General features: G+C 35.8%; 1 protein-coding gene across 1 annotated transcript in view; it reads left to right on the forward strand.

Annotated features, from left to right (window-relative positions):
• Nucleotides 1-19,078, forward strand: part of ALG13 (ALG13 UDP-N-acetylglucosaminyltransferase subunit) — a 107,267-nt gene that overhangs the window by 63,413 nt on the left and 24,776 nt on the right. Inside the window, 5 exon segments of the mRNA XM_037142524.2 lie at nucleotides 2,273-2,305; nucleotides 2,410-2,465; nucleotides 5,942-6,013; nucleotides 7,216-7,381; nucleotides 18,829-19,050. Of these exon segments, the coding sequence (XP_036998419.2) occupies nucleotides 2,273-2,305; nucleotides 2,410-2,465; nucleotides 5,942-6,013; nucleotides 7,216-7,381; nucleotides 18,829-19,050 (549 nt within the window).

Here is a 19,078-nt window from a genome sequence, read left to right on the forward strand (position 1 = left end):
GGGGAGACCCCCCAAAAACCTGGAATTATCTTCTGAGGGTCGGCCCCTTGTAGTGCAGGCTTCCCCTGCAGGGTGAGTGTTCTAGGAACCATCTGTATCAGTGTATCAGCCAGTATTTGAGAGGCTGTGTGTTCAGCTTCAGTGAATTTTTTTGAAGACTCAACACACTTGCCCATTTCGTGATGGGTGATTTATGAACGTACCTGTCTACACCAAGCTGAGTATTCAGCAGTATTTGACTCAAAATGGCGTGACCTGTGCCCCACTCTCCCTATGCACCTGATCCTGTCCCCAGCAACTTTTTTTTTGTTTCCCTGAATTAAAAAAGTCCTCGAAGGGAAACATTTTGCCAGTGCAGTAGAGGTGAAGCAAAAAAAAAACTGCAGTAGCACTAAAAGGCTTCAAAATAGACAAGTTCAAAACCTGTTTTGAGTAGTGGAAAAACCATCTCATTAGGTGTATTGCATCAAATGGAGAGTACATTGAAGGTGACTGAAGTTTAAACCTGTAAGAATAAATACAAAAATTTTTATAAATAAATTCTGTTTTGGGGGCTTCCCCCCTAATTACTATTCATTGAATTCTATGTACTAAGTAATTATATTTATAATTTAATGTAATACTTAAACTGTATCCCTCTGAGGAATGTAGTATTCTTATTTTATATATGAGGAAATTGAGGTTTGAAGGGTAAATGGCATGGCCAAAGTCATATTTGGTAAGTGGCAGATTTAATTCTTTTGTAACAGCTTTATTTAGATGTAATTTACATACTCTACAGTTCATCTGTTCAAAGTGTAAAAATCGGTGGTTTTTAGTTATTCACAGTTGTATAACCATCACCACAATTAAAATTTCAGAACATTTTTATCATCCCCAAAAGAAATTCTGTACCCATTAGCAGCCACTCCCCATTTCCCTTCCCTAATCCCCAGCCATATGCATCCACCAGTCTTTCTCTCTTAAGGGACTTGCCTATTCTGAACATTTTATATAAATGGAATCATGTAATATGTGGTCCTTAGTGACTGGCAGAGATCAGTTTTGAATTTGGGTTTGTATGACTCTAAAGCCTGTGTATATGTGTGTGCGTGTGTGATATATACACACATACATATATACATATATGCCCTCAACAGTTGTTGTAGTGCCTCTTACCACAGAGTCTGCTTGCTTTTACCATTTTACTGCAAAATCGTATGTGCCTACTTAAACAATTCTAGAGGAGATGGGTGTATTAAGGAGATGTGAGGCAGTCTGAATGACTTAGCTCTACTGGTCAAGTTCCTTATTTTCTTGAGATGGTGTACTATATTTTTTAAAAATATAAAAAAATAAATATTTTTAGGAAAAAATCTAGCACAAGAATAATATAACATTTTGTATGTGCCTGGGCATGCATGTGATTAAGGATGTATATGCTCTGCTCTTTTACTCAACAGGACCCTTTTGTCTTTTCCTTTTTAACATGGTGGGCATCTTCAGATGTACTGCTCACCTGCAGTGGCATTTTCAGAGTAACCAAATCTTTGTTCTCACCTTAAATCCTGCTGTCTGGAGGGGTTAATGCATGTGTGTTTGAAAAGCAATGTGTTTAATAATCAAATCCAGTTTTGACCTGTGTGTTTATTTGGTGAAAAACTGTGCAGTTAGAGATTGACTTTCACTGCATTTCCATGGCGTAACAGTCTTAAAGCAAAGTACTTTAGTACACTGAGCCAATGTTAAACACATTATTTACATGACAGGCTGAAAAACAAATGAGGTGTGGTATACCCCTTTAATGTCCACCTAAGAAAACTATGGATTATAGTCAGATTAAAGTCAGCATTTACTACATGTTAAGCATCATGCTATATTCTTTTCATTCCTCTAGGTACTATTACATCCCTGTTTTATAGTGAAGAAAGTGAGGCACAGAGAATGTTGTAGTTAATCAGAATTCAAATCTAGCTCTAACTCTAGAGCCAGCAAACTTAATCACCATAATCTACTGCCTGACTGGAAAATTGGACACAGCTGGATTTTTCACCTCTCTCTGAACTTTAAGAACTAAGGAAATTTCAAAGGAGAAATTTGTACTGTTTACAGCCAGTCTCTAGCTTCAGTATTTTTTGAGTAATATGAAAGCCCAAATCACTTATTGCAAACATGTATACATTTTAGTTTTGAACATATATATGCATAAAACTTAAGAACAGAGCAAGTGCTGGCCATCTGGCTGAGCTAAAAAGCTCTACCATAAACATACTTCTTCTGTCTTTTTTTCTAGGGGGATATCATGAAGAATATATTTATCCTTCAGGTCAGTGAGATCTAGATAGAATCTATGACATTCATCATTGTTTATAAAATTTCAAGCTATAAAATAATGCTCACTTTTTACTTTACTTTGGCAATATCCTCTAGAACCAGACAATGAAACTTCAGGTGTTTATAGCACAACTGAATCTACAGCAAATTTGGTAGGTATTTACTAATAACAGCAAGCACTTATAGCCACTATTATGTATTAGGGCAGTAATCTAAGAATATATATAAAAATGTATTTAAATCAGAACAAACCTATGAGGTAATCAGGGTACCATTCCCATTTTGTAGATGAAGAAGTTGAGACCCAGAAATTAAGTAACTCATCCAAGTTCACTCTCCCCTTCTGAAATTAATTTATTTAGAGATATTCCTAATATGTGTTGACACATAAGGAAGTTCAAACATTGGCAGTGAAGGTTTTTTAGAGGAATTTATTAGGACTTTTCTATCAGTAAGAAAGGGCCATAAATCTGTTACTTAAGAAAACCTTGCTTCTTGTGTACATTCCATGTCCATTGGAGGTCTATAGGAGTTCTCTGCTCAGGGACTCAGGCTTGTGGAAGCTCTGTCCATGATTGCCAAGGCAGGAAAGTAAAGGTAGTGAATGGTGCACTGATTCGTACATCTTCCACCTGGAGATGACTTGTGTCACTTTTCCCCCCATTTTTTTCCATTGGCAGAGCATATCCCACTAAAGAATCTAATTTCACTGGTCATGGACGTCAAAAAGTTGGCAATATTTTAACAGCACTAAGTTCTACAGCATTCAGTTCAAACTCCCTCTTACAGACAAAATACTCGCTTCCATGTCAGAGGAGACAACTTGAAAATTCCATTCAGTGTAATTAAACTCAGTGCTCAAGGTTTCTGAGAAATGTGTCATACTCTCTGTATTGGGTCCAGATGGGGCTCTTCCTGATCTGGAAGCCTAAAACCAAAGATACAAAGTTATTTACCCCCTACAAACCCAGTTGGGAGTGGTGGAGCAGGAACTACAAAATTGCAGTAAAATTCCCACTCAGAGGGGAGAAATGGGAGAAACACAGTTACTTGCCTGTAGCAGTTCTGACATCATGATGGACAGACATTATGGAGGCCTCCAATCTGAGAACTGTTCCCTGGAGGGGCCTGAGTTGTTTTCTGGGACTTTTGGTTACTTAGTCCCTTCCTTCCTTCCTTCCTTGGCCATGTTAGAAATAGGCGTAGGCTTTGGAGAATAATCCTTTTTGGTAGCTGAGCAGCATTCTTAACCTGCTTTTTACTTACAGAAAATTGGTAAATCCAAGGGTCATTTTTTTTAAATTTATTTATTTACTTTTTTATTTAGTTATTTTTCAAGTACAGTTTTTTGTCTATTTTTCCCGTCCCAGCCTCCCCCGCCCCTTGCTCCCTACCTCCCTCCCATTTCCACCCCCCTTAGTTCTCGTCCCTGTGTCCTTCCTATTTGTTCCTCCAAATCCCTCTCCCCAAGGGTCATTTTATCTCAATTGGATGGTTTTAATTTTGCTCATGGTTTCTCTGGCTGTATTATTAATTTATTATGCAGCTTCTCTGATTTTTATTAGTTTCATGTGCCAATATGCCTACTCACAATTTCTTTTTAATAGTAGATACACTGAACAGATTTGCTATAGTGCTTTACTTTCTTATTGCAATGTTTTCTCTCTACGTGATTGAAAGTACCATGAGTTTATCAGGCACTGATGGAAGAGCCCATACCTTTGGATGCTTTTCCATGAGCCACTTTGTCCAAGTACAAGTATTCACTGGGTATGTGTATCATTAGTTGCTCTCTTGCTTTGACATATCTTAATGTAATCAGAATTTAACAGGGATGTGATTTCTGGCTTCAAGGCCAAGTTTTAACTGCTCTTTGTTCAAAGTATTTATGGACTTTATCTTCTACAGTTTTGGGTAGAAGTAGTTATCTCTTCCATTAGGAACTACAAGTTCATAATCTCCTTCCCAAGTTAGGTTTTTCTTACAGCAATACCCTACTTCTAGTTACCAATTACTGTTTTAATCAGACTAGGTTAGGCTGCAGTAAAAGTCCCCCAAGTGTCAGCAATTTATCATAGGACAGTTGTTCTTGATAGTATTAACATGTCTAGTGTAGGTCTTTGTTCATCATAGTCACTCAGGGACCCAGGCTGATGGAAATGAGCTATCACAATAACCTTGGCACAGAACTAAAGATAGGAAAATTGAATGCTGGTTTCTAATATTTCTGCTTGTATTTCATTGGACAAACAAGTTGCATGGCCATACTTAATTTTAGATGAGGCCAGGAAGAGCAGTTTACCATGTACCCACAAGGAGAACTGGAATATTTGTGAAGAACATGAATAACTACTCTGTATTCCCTAACTGTGATTAAGCCTAACTTTGGTAGCTTCAGGTAGTATATTTTTATTTCTACTGTTTAGGCAATATATCTTAGGAAGGTGAAGAAAACTAATGTGTCATTCTCTCCCTTACTTTTTCTTCACTTCCTTTGCTCCTTCTAGAGAAATAGTGTGTCCTCCCTTTCTTCAATTACTATTCTCATATCACATTACCATTTATACCATTTTTGAAATAGTCTCCCAACTGAAAAAGCAAGTAAAAATCTCACCATCAGACATAACAAGAGCAGATCCTTTAATTTCACTTGTCACACATTCCTCTTTATTCTTAACTTACTTTATCATGCATCCCATTAACTTCCAATTTTTTCATGTTATGTTCCAAATCCACCCTTAGTCATGAAACCCATAATAAGTTTCTAAGTAATTTTCTCAAGGCATTCTGAGGAGAGAGGACCAATGCAGGACTTAAAGATTTCCAGGCACAGAGCCTTCTAAGAAACCATGAACATTTATACCTACTTCTTATTTCTGTGTCCCTCTCTCATTCAAATCCTTCTCTAGAATTGTTTAGTATTTACACTGGGCATTCCGAACCAGGACTAAAGTTTTATAAACATGTGATCTTAAGTTCATGTTAGATTGGGCTCATATTTGCCACAGTATGGTTCCCCTTGTTTCTGTTACTACTTTCCCTGATTCCCTCTTTGTTCTTATCATTATTACTAATTTTTGCTGCTATTTTTTTGTTTGATTATTTGTTTTGCTGTCATAACAATTTGTCATGCATAACTCTGAGCCTATTAAAATCATGTTTGCTTTTACAAAGACAAGGTCTTGAGCCAGAGGGAGTTGTATTTGAATTATACCACATCCTATTTAGATAGGATGTAGCTGAACAACCAGTTATCCACCTTTATCCCAAGCCACATCTTTAGGTGGAATGCTTTCTTTTAACAAAACTTGTTGGTCTACTGATTTTGAAGCTTTTAAAGCAAGAGAGTCCACTGAGAAAGTGTTCAAATTATAATCCACTGGTATATTTTAGTATCTGCATTGGGACTAGAGTTGGATATAGGTAGGAAATAAAGTAGTCACCTAAATCAAGCACTGGAGTGATACCTTTTGGAGTGTTATCTTAGTCACTTCCAAATTTGAATACTTTCAGAACAAATTATCTTTATTGATTTTAGGAAATTTAAAAGTGAAGCAGATGTTTTATTGATATGTTGTTTGGTTTCTTGATTTCCCTGTACTTAACTGTATTTCTATATTCAATAAAGTCTCTTCAGGACAGAGGACCATGTTCTATGTCTCCTCAGGACACAGTTACCTCATACAACTACCCTAAGGAGGTAATTTTTATAGTGTTATTAAGTGGTCAGTTGCAGTGGTCTGAACAGAGGAAAATGATTTTCTCTTCACTCATCATACCAAAGAAGCTGCCTATATTCCTATCTTAAGTAGTATTATACCTTGTGGTACCTTGCACAATTATTGGTAAATTCAATCAACAAACTGTTTGAGCATCTGTCGTCTTTCAGACACTGTTCTTCTACCTGCTGGCATTAAACTACTCATAGCCAGTCTACTCTGAACCTCTTATGTAATGAGTGAGTTAATATAAATCACCTGTCAAGTCAGTGTCACAAATGTAAAGCTCTCCTATAGAATGGGGAATTAGCATTGAAAAGTGTAGCTGAAACCATGAGTAAATAACATCATTGTGGGAAAAGGAAGACATTGAGAGCACCTAGAATAGAGTCCGTGGATCACCAAATTTTAGAAGATGGGTAGAGAAGGAACAGCCAAGGATGGGGAAAAAGCAGGAAAGCGAATTATGGAAAGCCCAGGAGGAGACTGTTTGAAGAAGCAGTCAAGTGTCAGTTGTTCCAAGAGGGTCAAGCAACATAAGGTCTAACAAGAGCGTATTAGAATTTTTTTGCCATGGGGACCACTGGTGACTTTGAATACAGTTTCTGAGGACCACAGTAGGTAGTAGCCACACTTCAGTGGGTTGTAAGGAAATGGAGACTGCAGTGAGGATAATGTATTCAAGAAGAAGAGTCTGTTATTATTTATTGAACACCTCTCTCTGCATAGCCCTTTATTGGATCCTGTGCCCTAATCAGAAACAGAATTTAGAGTCTCAAAAAGTTTTAAACATTCAAAAATCATTTTCTGTTTTTAAAAAAATGTGTATAAATTTCTGCATAATAGTCAGGAAACGTAAAGGTTACCTGCTTGGGCAGAGGGGAACAAGTCAGATAGCCGGTATGGGCTGGAGGTAAATTTCATTGTTACACAATTTTATACTTGATTTTTGAATCATAGTAATATATTATCTTTCTAGAAAAATAATTGAAAAATTAAAGCTTTCAAAGTAATCTGGCGTCTTCTAAAATAAATAACCTGCCTATACAGGGTTTACATAAAGATTGACTTCCCCATGTTTTAGTTATCAAAATACTATTTCCTGAAATTTTGGATCAGAGAAGAGACTACTAATGTTTGAGAAACCAAACTTAGAATTCTAAATTTTCTTCCACACTTACAGGTGATGGTAAATTCTGCAGCAATTGCAACTTCCTGTGCCAATAATGTTCCAGCTCCAGTCTTATCTAACTGTGCAGCAGCTAATCAAGCTAGTAGTACTACTTCAGTTTCCTCACAGAATGCTATACAGCCTCTATATGTATCTTCACCTACACAAGGCAGGCCAGGTAGGTCGTTAGTGGTTCCTTACTTTGGAAGCCTCTTCTCCTATTCATGAACATGCACATACGACAATTCTAGTGATTAGATAGGATTACTTTAATTTCCAGGATTACATTTGTTTAACCTACTTAACAATATATCTTCTATAATTAAGGAATCTATGAGATTTGAGAGAGCCAGGATTTCTTTCTTTTCTTTTTCTTTCTTTCTTTCTTTTTTTTTTTTTTTACAAATGTGGCTTTGACGTGATTTTGTAGCTGTCATTTTGCTACCCCTCTGAAAATTATTTATTTTATTTTTCCTTTTTTATTGACTTTATTAGGATGGCATTAGTTAACAAAATTAATTATACAGGTTTCAAGTACACAATTCCATAGCATATCATCTGTATACTATATTGTGTTTTCACCACCTCAAGCCAAATCTCCATCCATCAGTATTTATCCCCCCATACCCTGCTCCAACTCTCTATTCCACCCCAGCAGTCACCACACTGTTGCCCTTGTCCATGAGTTCTTTCTCTGTTTGTTTTCTTTTTTGCCTGACTCTACCCTTAACTGCCAACCACCGACCCCCACCCCTAACAGCTGTGAGCCTGCTCTCTATCTATGAGTCTGTCTCTGTTTTGCTTGTTAGTTCATTTTGTTCATTAGATTCCATGTATGAGCAAAATCTGTCTTTCTCTGACTAGCTTATTTCACTTACTGGAAATTTAAAGGTCTGTATTACTTGCTCTAACTTCAAGTTAAGCTTTATTATACAGGAATTAAGATAGAGGTGTTTTCATACTTTACAGAGTTAACTCCTGACAAATTGGCTCTTAAATATATTTCTATATATGATGAATCATTTTTTCATGAATGTTATAAAGAATATAGGTGCTAAAATTTAAGAGAGCTAGGTTAGAATCTTGGTTTTACAACTTAACTAGTTAGGTAATTTGGAAAGGTTATTCACCCTGTCTTTCTTATGAGCTAATGGGTACTGATAGTACGATTTATGAAGTGGTTGTGGAATTCCAATGAGATAATTTAATTAAAATTTTTCAGAACTCTGGAAAGGTTGTGGCAACTATAGCATAGCTTTTTGCAACAATAGCATAGCTTTCCAATCTGAGTCTCCAAATAAAAATGTAAATGGCAAAACCAAGACCCAAGGAAAATATTTACAACAAAACTAGGTGACAAAAATGTAAGCAGGTAAGGACAAACCACCAGTTACAAGACCTGCATGCCAATTTGGAAGGAAGGAGCAGCTAAGACTAGCAAGGGATTTGACCTGTCCAATACTAGGTGAGTACTTTGGGTACATGCCTGCAGCAGTTTGACCCTAAGAACGCTCACAACTGACCTTCCGGGTGTCCCTTTTAGGATAATATTCTTTACTGGGCAGAAACTGCTGGGAGTGAAATAAAAAATTATCAGGAAAAGAACAGGCCCAGACTAAAGTTGAGGAGAAGAACATAGCAGTTATTTTTTAGGCTACATAAAAACAATTTTAAAGACAGAGCCCTGTGACATTAGAAAAGCTTTTCTATACTCCACCTCATTCTAAATTTCACCAAAAAATAATTTCACATAAAAATAAACCCATGAAAAGCATCAAGATCAAATCCTATACAAAGATGTTTTTTTAAAAATAACATCCTTATAGACAGTAAAAGCATGTCAAATGTGCTCACTGAAAAGAACTAAACATCCCTCACTGGTGTGTCTCAGTTGGATGGGTGTCATCCCACAAAGTGAAGGATCACTGGTTTGAGTCCCAGTCAGGTCACGTGCCTGGGTTGCCAGTTGGGTTCCTGGTCAGGGTGCATATGAGAGGCAACTGATCGATGTTTCTTTCCCTCCCTTTCCCTCTCTCTAAAAATAAATAAAATCTTAAAAAAAATAAAAGGAACTAAACTAAAAGTAAACCAACAACTATTTCAGAATGAGCTAAAAGACATTAATAAAATAAGACATTAAAGAATAACAAATCAGGGTGAATGATGTGTTGGGGTTTTGCCTAGCAGAGGCAGCCATGGCACCAGAGACATAAGGTTTGGCAGGGCCTCCCCTATGTTTCCGGGGATGGCCACTCTGAGTCCCATAGAGTCTGCGCTCACCGAGGACAACATTGTCGTCATATAAAATATAAACCTCTCAAAAGTGTGTAGCAGAGCTAAAGAAGAAGACAGTCAACCCAAGGCCATCCATCTGAAATTGTAATTGGCTCACTAATAATCCCAGGACAAAGTTAGAGATCACAACTCAAGCCTAAGCCTCCCTTTCCTAAGACCACTACAAAGATGTTTGATACAGAGGCTTGGGTGAGTATGTTGTGGAATGGGCTGCAAAGGACCCATATGGCTTTCTTATAACAGTTATTTTGGCCTTTACTCTATTTCTAGCAAATGCTGTACTGTCCTGGGAATTGGCCAAGATGATTGAGGCCAGGGAAAAGGAAAGACAAAAAATGTCTAGAAAATATTGCAAAAGCTAAATGGCTAAAAAAGTATTGAAGGAATGCACAGGTTCTGCCACCATAGAAAACTTATTTGGGAAATTATGTAGCTTTTGAAGGACCCTCTAAGATAGGGGTGTCAAACTCATTTTCATTGGGGGCCACTTCAGCCTGTGGTTGCCTTCAAAGGGTGGAATGTAATTTCAGCTCCTTAACAGTTAAGGAGTAGTTACATTTATACAGTCCTAAAATTATTTTGGCCCTTCGAAGGCAACCACAAAGCTGATGTGGTCCCTGGTGAAAATGAGTTTGACACCCCTGATCTAAAGTTTCTTTTTGGATTTACAATTAGTAAATGAAGTCTGAGCATATGGAAAATTCATGTTAGTTCTGACCTCTACTATAGCAACTTTTAGGCTTTGGTGTAAGAAGTTTGTTGACAGTTATTATAAAATCTTTATAACTGACTTAGTTGTCATTTTGTAGCTTATGCCCTGAGAGATAAACATCCTGTGGGGGGAAAAATGACTTTAGATTGTGACCTGTATTCAAATACTGGCTCAAAATGGGGTTCTGTTCTGGATGAAAGAAACTAAGAATGTAAAAATGAGAATTGCCCTGAGGTGAAAGTGCGCTTTGACTTAAAAGAAATCCAGTATATTAATTATATCTTTTATCATTACTGCTTATGTCTTAGAACCATTTTTGGCTTTCTCAAAGCAAAATAGTATTAATCAATGAGTACTTCAATTTTCTGCATTTTTCGCATTTTAGCCCTTTGAGATACTGGTAATTACCAGATATTCTGCCTTTTTAAAAGCTAATTCTAAAACAAATTCTCCTATCATCTTGACTATGTAGAATACGACCTATTAGATACAGTAATTTCTGTGGTTATGAGCACTGCCATTACATAGAGATAACTTGTTGAATAGAGTAGCACTATGATTTAAAGCTTGCAATAAAAAAACCAAACCTTGTAGTAATTTGGAACCAATTTAGTTTTACTTGTGCTAAATAGAAATGTAAAGTAGTTAAAATGTCGTATCTGATAATTTGGTGGTTATATGGATACCACTTTTACTTTTTATTCCATTTGTTTTAACTCTGATTTCTTATAATTTTTGATCAAACAAATTCACACTGAAAATTAAAATTTTAAATTCATTTTAAGGAACTCTTAAAGAGTAAGTTAAAAAGTAAGTCATTTCATAAGTGGTAAAGAGAGGCTTAACATTTGGAAAAAAATTTTGGAAGAGTAGTAATTGGGTTAAAAAGATAAATTATGTCAAAATGAGAATGTTATAATTAAGAACAAAAAATTAAAGGATATTTTCTTTAGTTAAGTATAACTGGAACTTTTTTAAAGATTTTATTTATTTATTTTTAGAGAGGGGAAGGGAGGGAGAAAGAAGGAGAGAAACATCAATGCGTGGCTGCCTCCTGAGTGTCAAACACTGGGAACCTGGCCCGAAAACCAGGCATGCGCCCTGACTGAAAATCGAACAAGAGACCCCCCTGGCTCACAGGCCGGTACTCATCCACTGAGCCATACCAGCCAGGTCTATAATGAACTTTTTACTATGAAATATAGCTTTTATAAATGGGTGGTCCAGTAATTTTACTTGTCAGTATTTAATAGCTTACTAATGTTTTCTTCATCTCTGGGTATGAATTTTAAATTACAGAAATTGTCCAAGAACTTTAATTTAAAAATGAAAGTAGATACTGAAATAAATTTGATACTTTAAAAAAATTTTTTTTAATTAATTTTATTTAGTTATTTTTTAAGTACAGTTTTTTGTCTATTTTTCCCATCCCTGCCAAATTTGATACTTTTTTGTTAGGAAAAAAAGAGTAACAAATCAGAATCAGAAAAACTCAGATGAGGTGATAGAACCTAAGAAAGCATTAGAAATGGAAGCAAGTCATTTCAATGAAGACTAAAGAACATGACTAAATGTATATTACACAACAGTAAATGCTCTAAGAAGAATATGTTAAGAAAGGGGTATCTAAAGTGAAGAGAAAAAAAGAACGATTCAAAAGTGACATACTGAAGTTAGGTAAAGGAGATCAAAGACTGACAGAAGCCCCTGAGGAAGAAAACCAAAGTAAGGGAAAACAATTAATACTAAAAATGATAATTCAGAAGACTTGCCCAAAAGTAAAAAAGCTTTAAAAGTACCTACTAAAATACTGCTACTCTGCATACATGAGACTGTTGACCTAGAACAACCAAAACCAGGATATTCTAGAAAAGTGACCGCACTTGAAATAAATAGAAAGTCCTTCGATTACCTATGTATAAGAGCCTATGGGGTATAAAAGAAATAAAATAACCATCATACTTTTACAGCAGTGCTTCATGACAGAATAAAATGCAATAATGTTTAAGATAATGAAAGAATGTGTGAACCAAAGATTTTATATTCAACCAAACATTTTCAAGCCTAATGGGCAATATATAAGAATTTAGAGTATATTATTCACATGAGCCCTTCCTGAAGAATCTACTGAAGTTATACGGTCAAGCGAGGTCATCACTAGCGACACGTGACTATTTAAATTGATATTAGTTATAACTAAATTAATTAAACCCTCAGTTGCTCAGTCACACTAAAGTCATGCCTAGTGCTGAAAGTCACATGTGGCTGGTGGCTACAGTTTTGGAAAGTACAGATAGAGAATACCATATGTTGCTGTGTGCATAGGATTATTATACCCATGGTATGTAATCATACCATGTATAATGTACATCCTTATTTTTCCCTCAAACATTTGGGCAAAAAAGTATGCATTATTATACACAGCAAAATATGGCATTTCTGTCATCACAGGAAATTGTGTTGGATGGACAGTGGTGTATGAGAATGAATTGACTTTTAGACTACTGAAATAATTAGAGACATCAACATAAGACCCAATGGTAAGCATTAAATATATATTTACCTGCAGAATTAAGGCAAAACAAAGGCTGAGAGGTTGAGACTATGCTATGTAATGCACCCCTATGTTTGGACAATGTGGATATAACCTAGCTATTTTTAAAAATAAGAGAATTGAGATACCACGTGTCAAGCATTTTTTAATGTGCTCAATCACACTTCAAGTTCTTTTATCTAGATACTCAGATTATTATTCCAGGACTGTGTAATGTTGGCTAAAACACATAAGTGAGTATTGGATATTCTAATTTTATCCCAGGTTCTTACAAACCAGTAGTCTCAGTGTGGAAGAAAAGTAACACAGATGTGATAAAATGGCGAAGTAAAAGCTTTTGTGGTCTCAATTTTGAACTAGAAGTATCAATATGAGCTTGAGGTATTTTATCTTTAAATATATTTGTATTTTACTTAGCTCTGCTCACTGGAAAGGCCTACAGTGAGTATCTTCAGCACTCAGTTTGTGGACTTGAAATAACATTTCTCTAAAAAAAAAAAAAAAAAAAAAAAAAGAAGCAACAGGTTTGTGGAGAAATTGCTGATTCCAGGTCTGGAGGCCTGGGCAGGAAGTGTTCAGGTGAGCCTGGACCATCTTGTCATGCCAGATCGGGAGGAAGGTTTCAGAGACTACTAGGGTCATGTGAAAAGGACTCAGGAGCCATCTTGAAGAGGTTCCCAGTGGCCAGAAGATGGAACAGTTTGAGCCTCAACAGTAATAATTGTAAGAACATATCAAATATGTTAAATTTAAAGGTTTCTAATGATAACTTTAAAAATTGGTCACCTTAAAAGGATAAGAAACTTTTATTTTCTCAAAAATTGGAAAACAGAGTGAAAGGATCATTTATCCTTCATTTCTTATATGAACTGTATTACTAGGAAACCAAATAGATGAGGGAAAATGTTTCTGTATGTTACTATTCTAACTAATCATTCAAAAAAAAGTGGTAGAATATAATCATTTTGCAGTCCTTACTGAATGGATGGGTATTAAACAGCAAGAGCTGCTAAGATTACAAGGACAGTAAGACATTACCCATATATCTGTCAAAGGAATTAATCCTGAGTTTGATCACACCTCTTGGATTGAGCTGCCTATCCGCAGGAAATACAGAAGAGCATGTTGAAATACATCGTGAATATATATTCAGTAAAATCAGACTGGGAAACTCAAAAGGTCTAAGGGTCCAGATTCTTCCAAAGAAAAACTGAAAGAAAATTAAAGGGATGGAGACAGCACCAATACATTAAAAAAAGATTCAAGACATCAACTTTAAAAAGGTGTCTGGGGATGCACATTTGGGTGACAAAACTCTTAAAAAAAGAAAACCACAGGAAGTAGTTACTGTGAAAGTCAGGGTAATGGTTAATTTTATCGTGGGAAGGACAAGATGCATAATTGGATAGGCAAAATGGAAGTTTTCTGGAGTGCCTGGTTAAGTTTTATTTATTGACATGGGTAATGCCTACCTTAAAATAATTCATTTAGGCCTCGGCTGGTGTAGCTCAGTGGATTGAGTGCAGGCCTGTGAACCACACGATCGCAGTTCAATTCCCAGTCAGGGCACATGTCTGGGTTGCAGGCCGGTCCCCTGCAGGCCAGTTCCCAGCAGGGGACGCACGAAGGGCAACCAAACATTGATGTTTCTCTCCCTCTCTCCTTCCCTTCCCCTCTAAAGAAATAAAAAATAAAAAGAAATTATTCATTTATTTTCTGTATCTGTTTCACTTATAATTTAAAAATTAAATACTTATTAGCACAGTGCCTGGAACAAAAACATGCAATAAATATTAATTAATGACCATAGAAAATTTTCATTTTGAATGTTAATGTAGATCCTGGTTTTACTACTTTGGGACTAATGGTAGGGGAAAGTTTTTACTGTCTACTTCCAGCAAACATCTACGCTTTAAAAAATCAAGTGACAGGTAAATCAAGCATTGTAATTGCCTCAATTATGTAGAATCATTGAACACTTACCCTTTAAATGCTAAATTTGTTTACATAATAGGTATTTCTGAAAATGTTTACTGCCGTCATTTATTTTACTTTTTGTTTTTTGAGTTACATATGAAATTCAGCTATAACTCTACCTGGCCATGGTTGCTTTTTAGTTGCTCTTTATCTGTCCTCTAGATGTAACAACTTAGGTTTTCTGTTGTTATTCATGTGACTGTCTGGCAGCCTCATCCCATCCTCCTGTGAGTCACTTCCTATCTTCCAGGTAACTATATGCCATGATTGCCTTTAATATGAGACTCCTCATAGGTATCAGAACTTGTTATAACTGAGTTTTGGTAACTGTTTGCAAGGCTTTTGCCAGAGCTAGGGCTAGTGACTCACTTCCCCTAAAAAGAGCTTCTATGGGCCAGGTTTAGGGTGAGTTAAGGAAGGTATTCACTCTTTTTTTTTAATTTTAAATTTTCTTTATATATATATTATATATATTATATATTATATAATTATATTATATATAATATAATTATATATAATATATTATATATAATATAATTATATATAATATATTATATAATTATATATTATATATTTATTATATATATTATATATATTATATATATTATATATATTATATATATTATTGTTCAAGTACACTTGTCTCCATTTTCACCCCACCACACCCTACCACCCTACCCCTGCCTCCCACCCTCGAACCCACCTGCTTTGGGTTTTTCCATGTGTCCTTCATACATGTTCCTTGATGGTCCTTCCCCTATTAACCCATATTATCTCTCTCCCCACTCTTCTCTGATTACTGTCAGATTGTTTTTTATTTCATTGTCTGTGATTGTATTTTGCCTGCCTGTTTGTTTTGTTGATTAGGTTCCACTTATAGGTGAGATTATATGGTATTTGTCTCTCACTGCCTGGCTTGTTTGACTTAGCACTTGGCTATTGTAAATTGTGCTGCTATGAACATTGGGGTGCTTAGGTTCTTTTAAATTGGTGTTTCAGGATCCTTAGGGTATAATCCCAACAGTGGAATTGCCGGGTCAAAACTCAGTTCCATCTTTAGTTTTCTGAGGAAATTCCATACTGTTTTCCACAGTGGCTGCACCAGTCTTCATTCCCACCAACAGTGCACTAGGGTACCCTTTTCTCCACATCCTCTCCAACACTTGTTTGTAGATTTGTTGATGATGGGCATTCTGACCTGTGTGAAGTGGGATCTCATCGTGGTTTTAATTTGCATCTCTTTGATGGCTAGTGATGCTGAGTGTCTTTTCATATGCCTCTGGGCCCTCTTTGTGTCCTCCTTGGACAAGTGTCTGTTCAGGTCCTTTGCCCATTTTTTAATTGGGTTTTCTTCCTGGAGTAGAATCCTGTGAGTTCTTCATATATTTTGGAGGTCAAACCCTTGTCTGAGGTATCATTTGCAAATATGTTTTCCCATGTGGTTGGTTCTCTTTTAATTTTAATGCTGTTTTCTTTAGCCATGCAGAAGCTTTTTATTTTGATGAGGTCCCATTTGTTTATTCTCTCCTTTATGTCCCAGGCTCTAGGGGATGTATCAGTGAGTATATTACTGTGTGGAATATAAGGCTTATTCCTGCAGGCTTATGTCATGCAAGTGCAGACTTGTATCCCATCTCTTAGAATTTTGATATTCATCGTGGATTTTTTTTGCATTAATTTTGCGGCTGCTGAAATTTTGTACCTCACTGTACCTTAGTCTTGGCCATGCCCTTTGATCTCTAAAGAAGCCAAGTCTTGCTATATATACATTCACATTTTCTTCTAATACATCCTGAAGCAAACTACACATACATGGACAGGGAGAAATAAGCATTTTGAGTGCATTATGTTAACATTTTGGAAGTTTGCTTCCATTGTGCCAGAGCCATCACTTGAACTATGCCTATTAAGCTATAGAGCCCTATTAAGCCTGTGAATGAGATCCTCATACATCTTTAGAGTAAATGGAAATTATAAAACCTTTTTTTAATGGGGCTTATTGTAATATGCATTTATAAGAAAGGTGAAGTAAGACAAAGTAACCTCCAAATTTGTCTGCCCTTTATTCTTTCATGTCCATGCATAGTTATTTACTATCTCTTGTCTAGTAGTTAGTTTTTACCTACCGATCATGATTTCACTCTGGTATCTTTAGCTAATTAAACTTACTCCATTAGCATTTTAAAAATTAAATTTATTGGGGTAACATTGTTTGTTAACATTACATGAGTTTGAGATGTACAGTTCTATTAGGTTGGCCAAAAAGTTCATTTAGTTTTATTCTATAAAATAAAAGACACATTTTTTATTTTAACCAAAAACCTTATTGATTTGGATATTTTGAGTATGTCAGCTATCTCCCGCTATTGGCTTCTAGTGTGTGGAGGGGTACTGCTAAACATCTTCTACTGCATAAGACTTATTTGGCCAAAATGTCAGTAATATCAAGAAACTTCACAAACCACTTTTGACATGTTTGATCAGTCACACCACCTTCTCCATACACTGCACAAATCTTTTTTTTTTTTTTTGCATTTCAGTTTTGTTTTTACCATTCTTGAAATAATAGGGCATACTATGGTGAAAATGTGAGTCGTCTTCCATTTTCAGTATTAAAATGGCTGCACAAAAATTCACCAATTTTGAGGGTTTTTTTTTAAATGCACACTGATATGACAGCCATCACAGTACAATCTAAAAATTATTTCAAATGAAGTTAAAGACAACTAAGCAGTACTAGAGCTATTGTACAGAAAAAAACTAAATTAACTTTTTGGCCAACCCAATACTTAAGCTATAATAAAATTGCATGTGTATTGGGTAAAGTAACAATGGTTACAGTGTAGGAACATTAAGTGGCTATAGGTAACCTCATATAATGCTATCCTGCTATTAGTAACTTCCTCAAGAATTAAGAGTTTTCACAACAGTACTTTTTTCTTCTTGGAAGTGACACTAATTAACAGAAGTAGAGGGAAAAATCATCGGTGCTTCAATCTCTCAAAAAATGAATCCTTTATTGTACAAAAAGTACCTCCGGTCAGTGTTTAGGGCAGGTTGTCTAAAGAAGTACGTTATTTGTAAGTTGGTTAAGTCTGGAAGTTTTCCAGTTCTAAAATTCTACCTAGGGATCAATTGGAAAATAATTTACATGCAAATCAATATTAGGCTTTTCAAGTGGCTACAGTTTTGATAGTTTAGAGAATAAATAAAGTCAACAAAGATCTTAAGTTTCTATATTTGTGTCTTTTTTAAAGATGCATGGAAGGAAGTACTTGAATTTCTAAGTCTGCTAAAATGTTCAGTTAAATCCGAAGGGTTATTTCATTCATCTTTTGTAAGAAATTAATGACTTATATGGTATAAGTTGTTACTGTGTATATATGGAGATACTTATTTTTGTTAGGTCGGAAGCACATTTCCTTTTTATTATAGAAGAATGATAAAAAGGAATATTTAAACATAATTATATTTGAATTTCTTATGTCAAAAACTGAAACTCTTCAGTGAGTATTGTTTTTAAACTATATTAACAGTTATGGAAAGTTAAAGGGATAACATTTTATTTAGCTTGTTTGTTTTACATTCTGTATGTTCTTAGAAATGGAACTGTCATGATTTAGAGTTTCCTGATATTCCTTTGATGCTATGAAGTATAAACTTTCAAAGATTACCTAAATCTGTAATCTGTGCAAATTAGTCTCTCTTATTAAATAGCTTCTGCATCTTGTGATTTGACTGTTTCAGATGGCTGAAAACATCTTTAACTGTATATTAAGCTAAGTAAAGCTTTTGCTTTAATATACATTATTTGTGTACCTGCTAGCTGATGTTCAAAATCTTGATAGAGCTCTGAAGCTTCATTTTTCCTTCTAAATTAAAGTACTTTGCTTAACTCAAAATAACCTGTAATGAACCAGTTTTCAACTGGCATGTCTAAGACAATGTGGAGCAGTTCATCTTCCAAGTTTTTCTTAAGTCAAGCCATAAGAATTTGAGTCATTTGACCATGTTTGGGACACAAAAGTAGTAGGAGATGAATTACTTACTTTTTGCATTGTTACCATATGTTTTGTTTCTTTTTTAGTGATTGTTTCACCGTCCTATCCATACCTTTCTGCTCCCGTGCCTGCCATTGCTGCCTCTTTGCCGCCGCCACCACCTCCTCCTCCCCCTCCTCCCCCTCCTCCACCACCACCTCCTCCTCCACCTCCTCCTCTTCTTCCTGCTGAGGTGGGGGAGGCTTCAAATTTACCACCACCACCTCCACCTTATTCCTGTGATCCAAGTGGCAGTGATCTGCCTCAAGGTAATTGGATTTTGAGCCTTGAGTGAGG

This window comes from Artibeus jamaicensis, unplaced genomic scaffold, assembly GCF_021234435.1.
Source record: "Artibeus jamaicensis isolate MK-2021 breed Jamaican fruit bat unplaced genomic scaffold, CSHL_Jam_final scaffold_461, whole genome shotgun sequence".
NCBI lineage: Eukaryota > Metazoa > Chordata > Mammalia > Chiroptera > Phyllostomidae > Artibeus > Artibeus jamaicensis.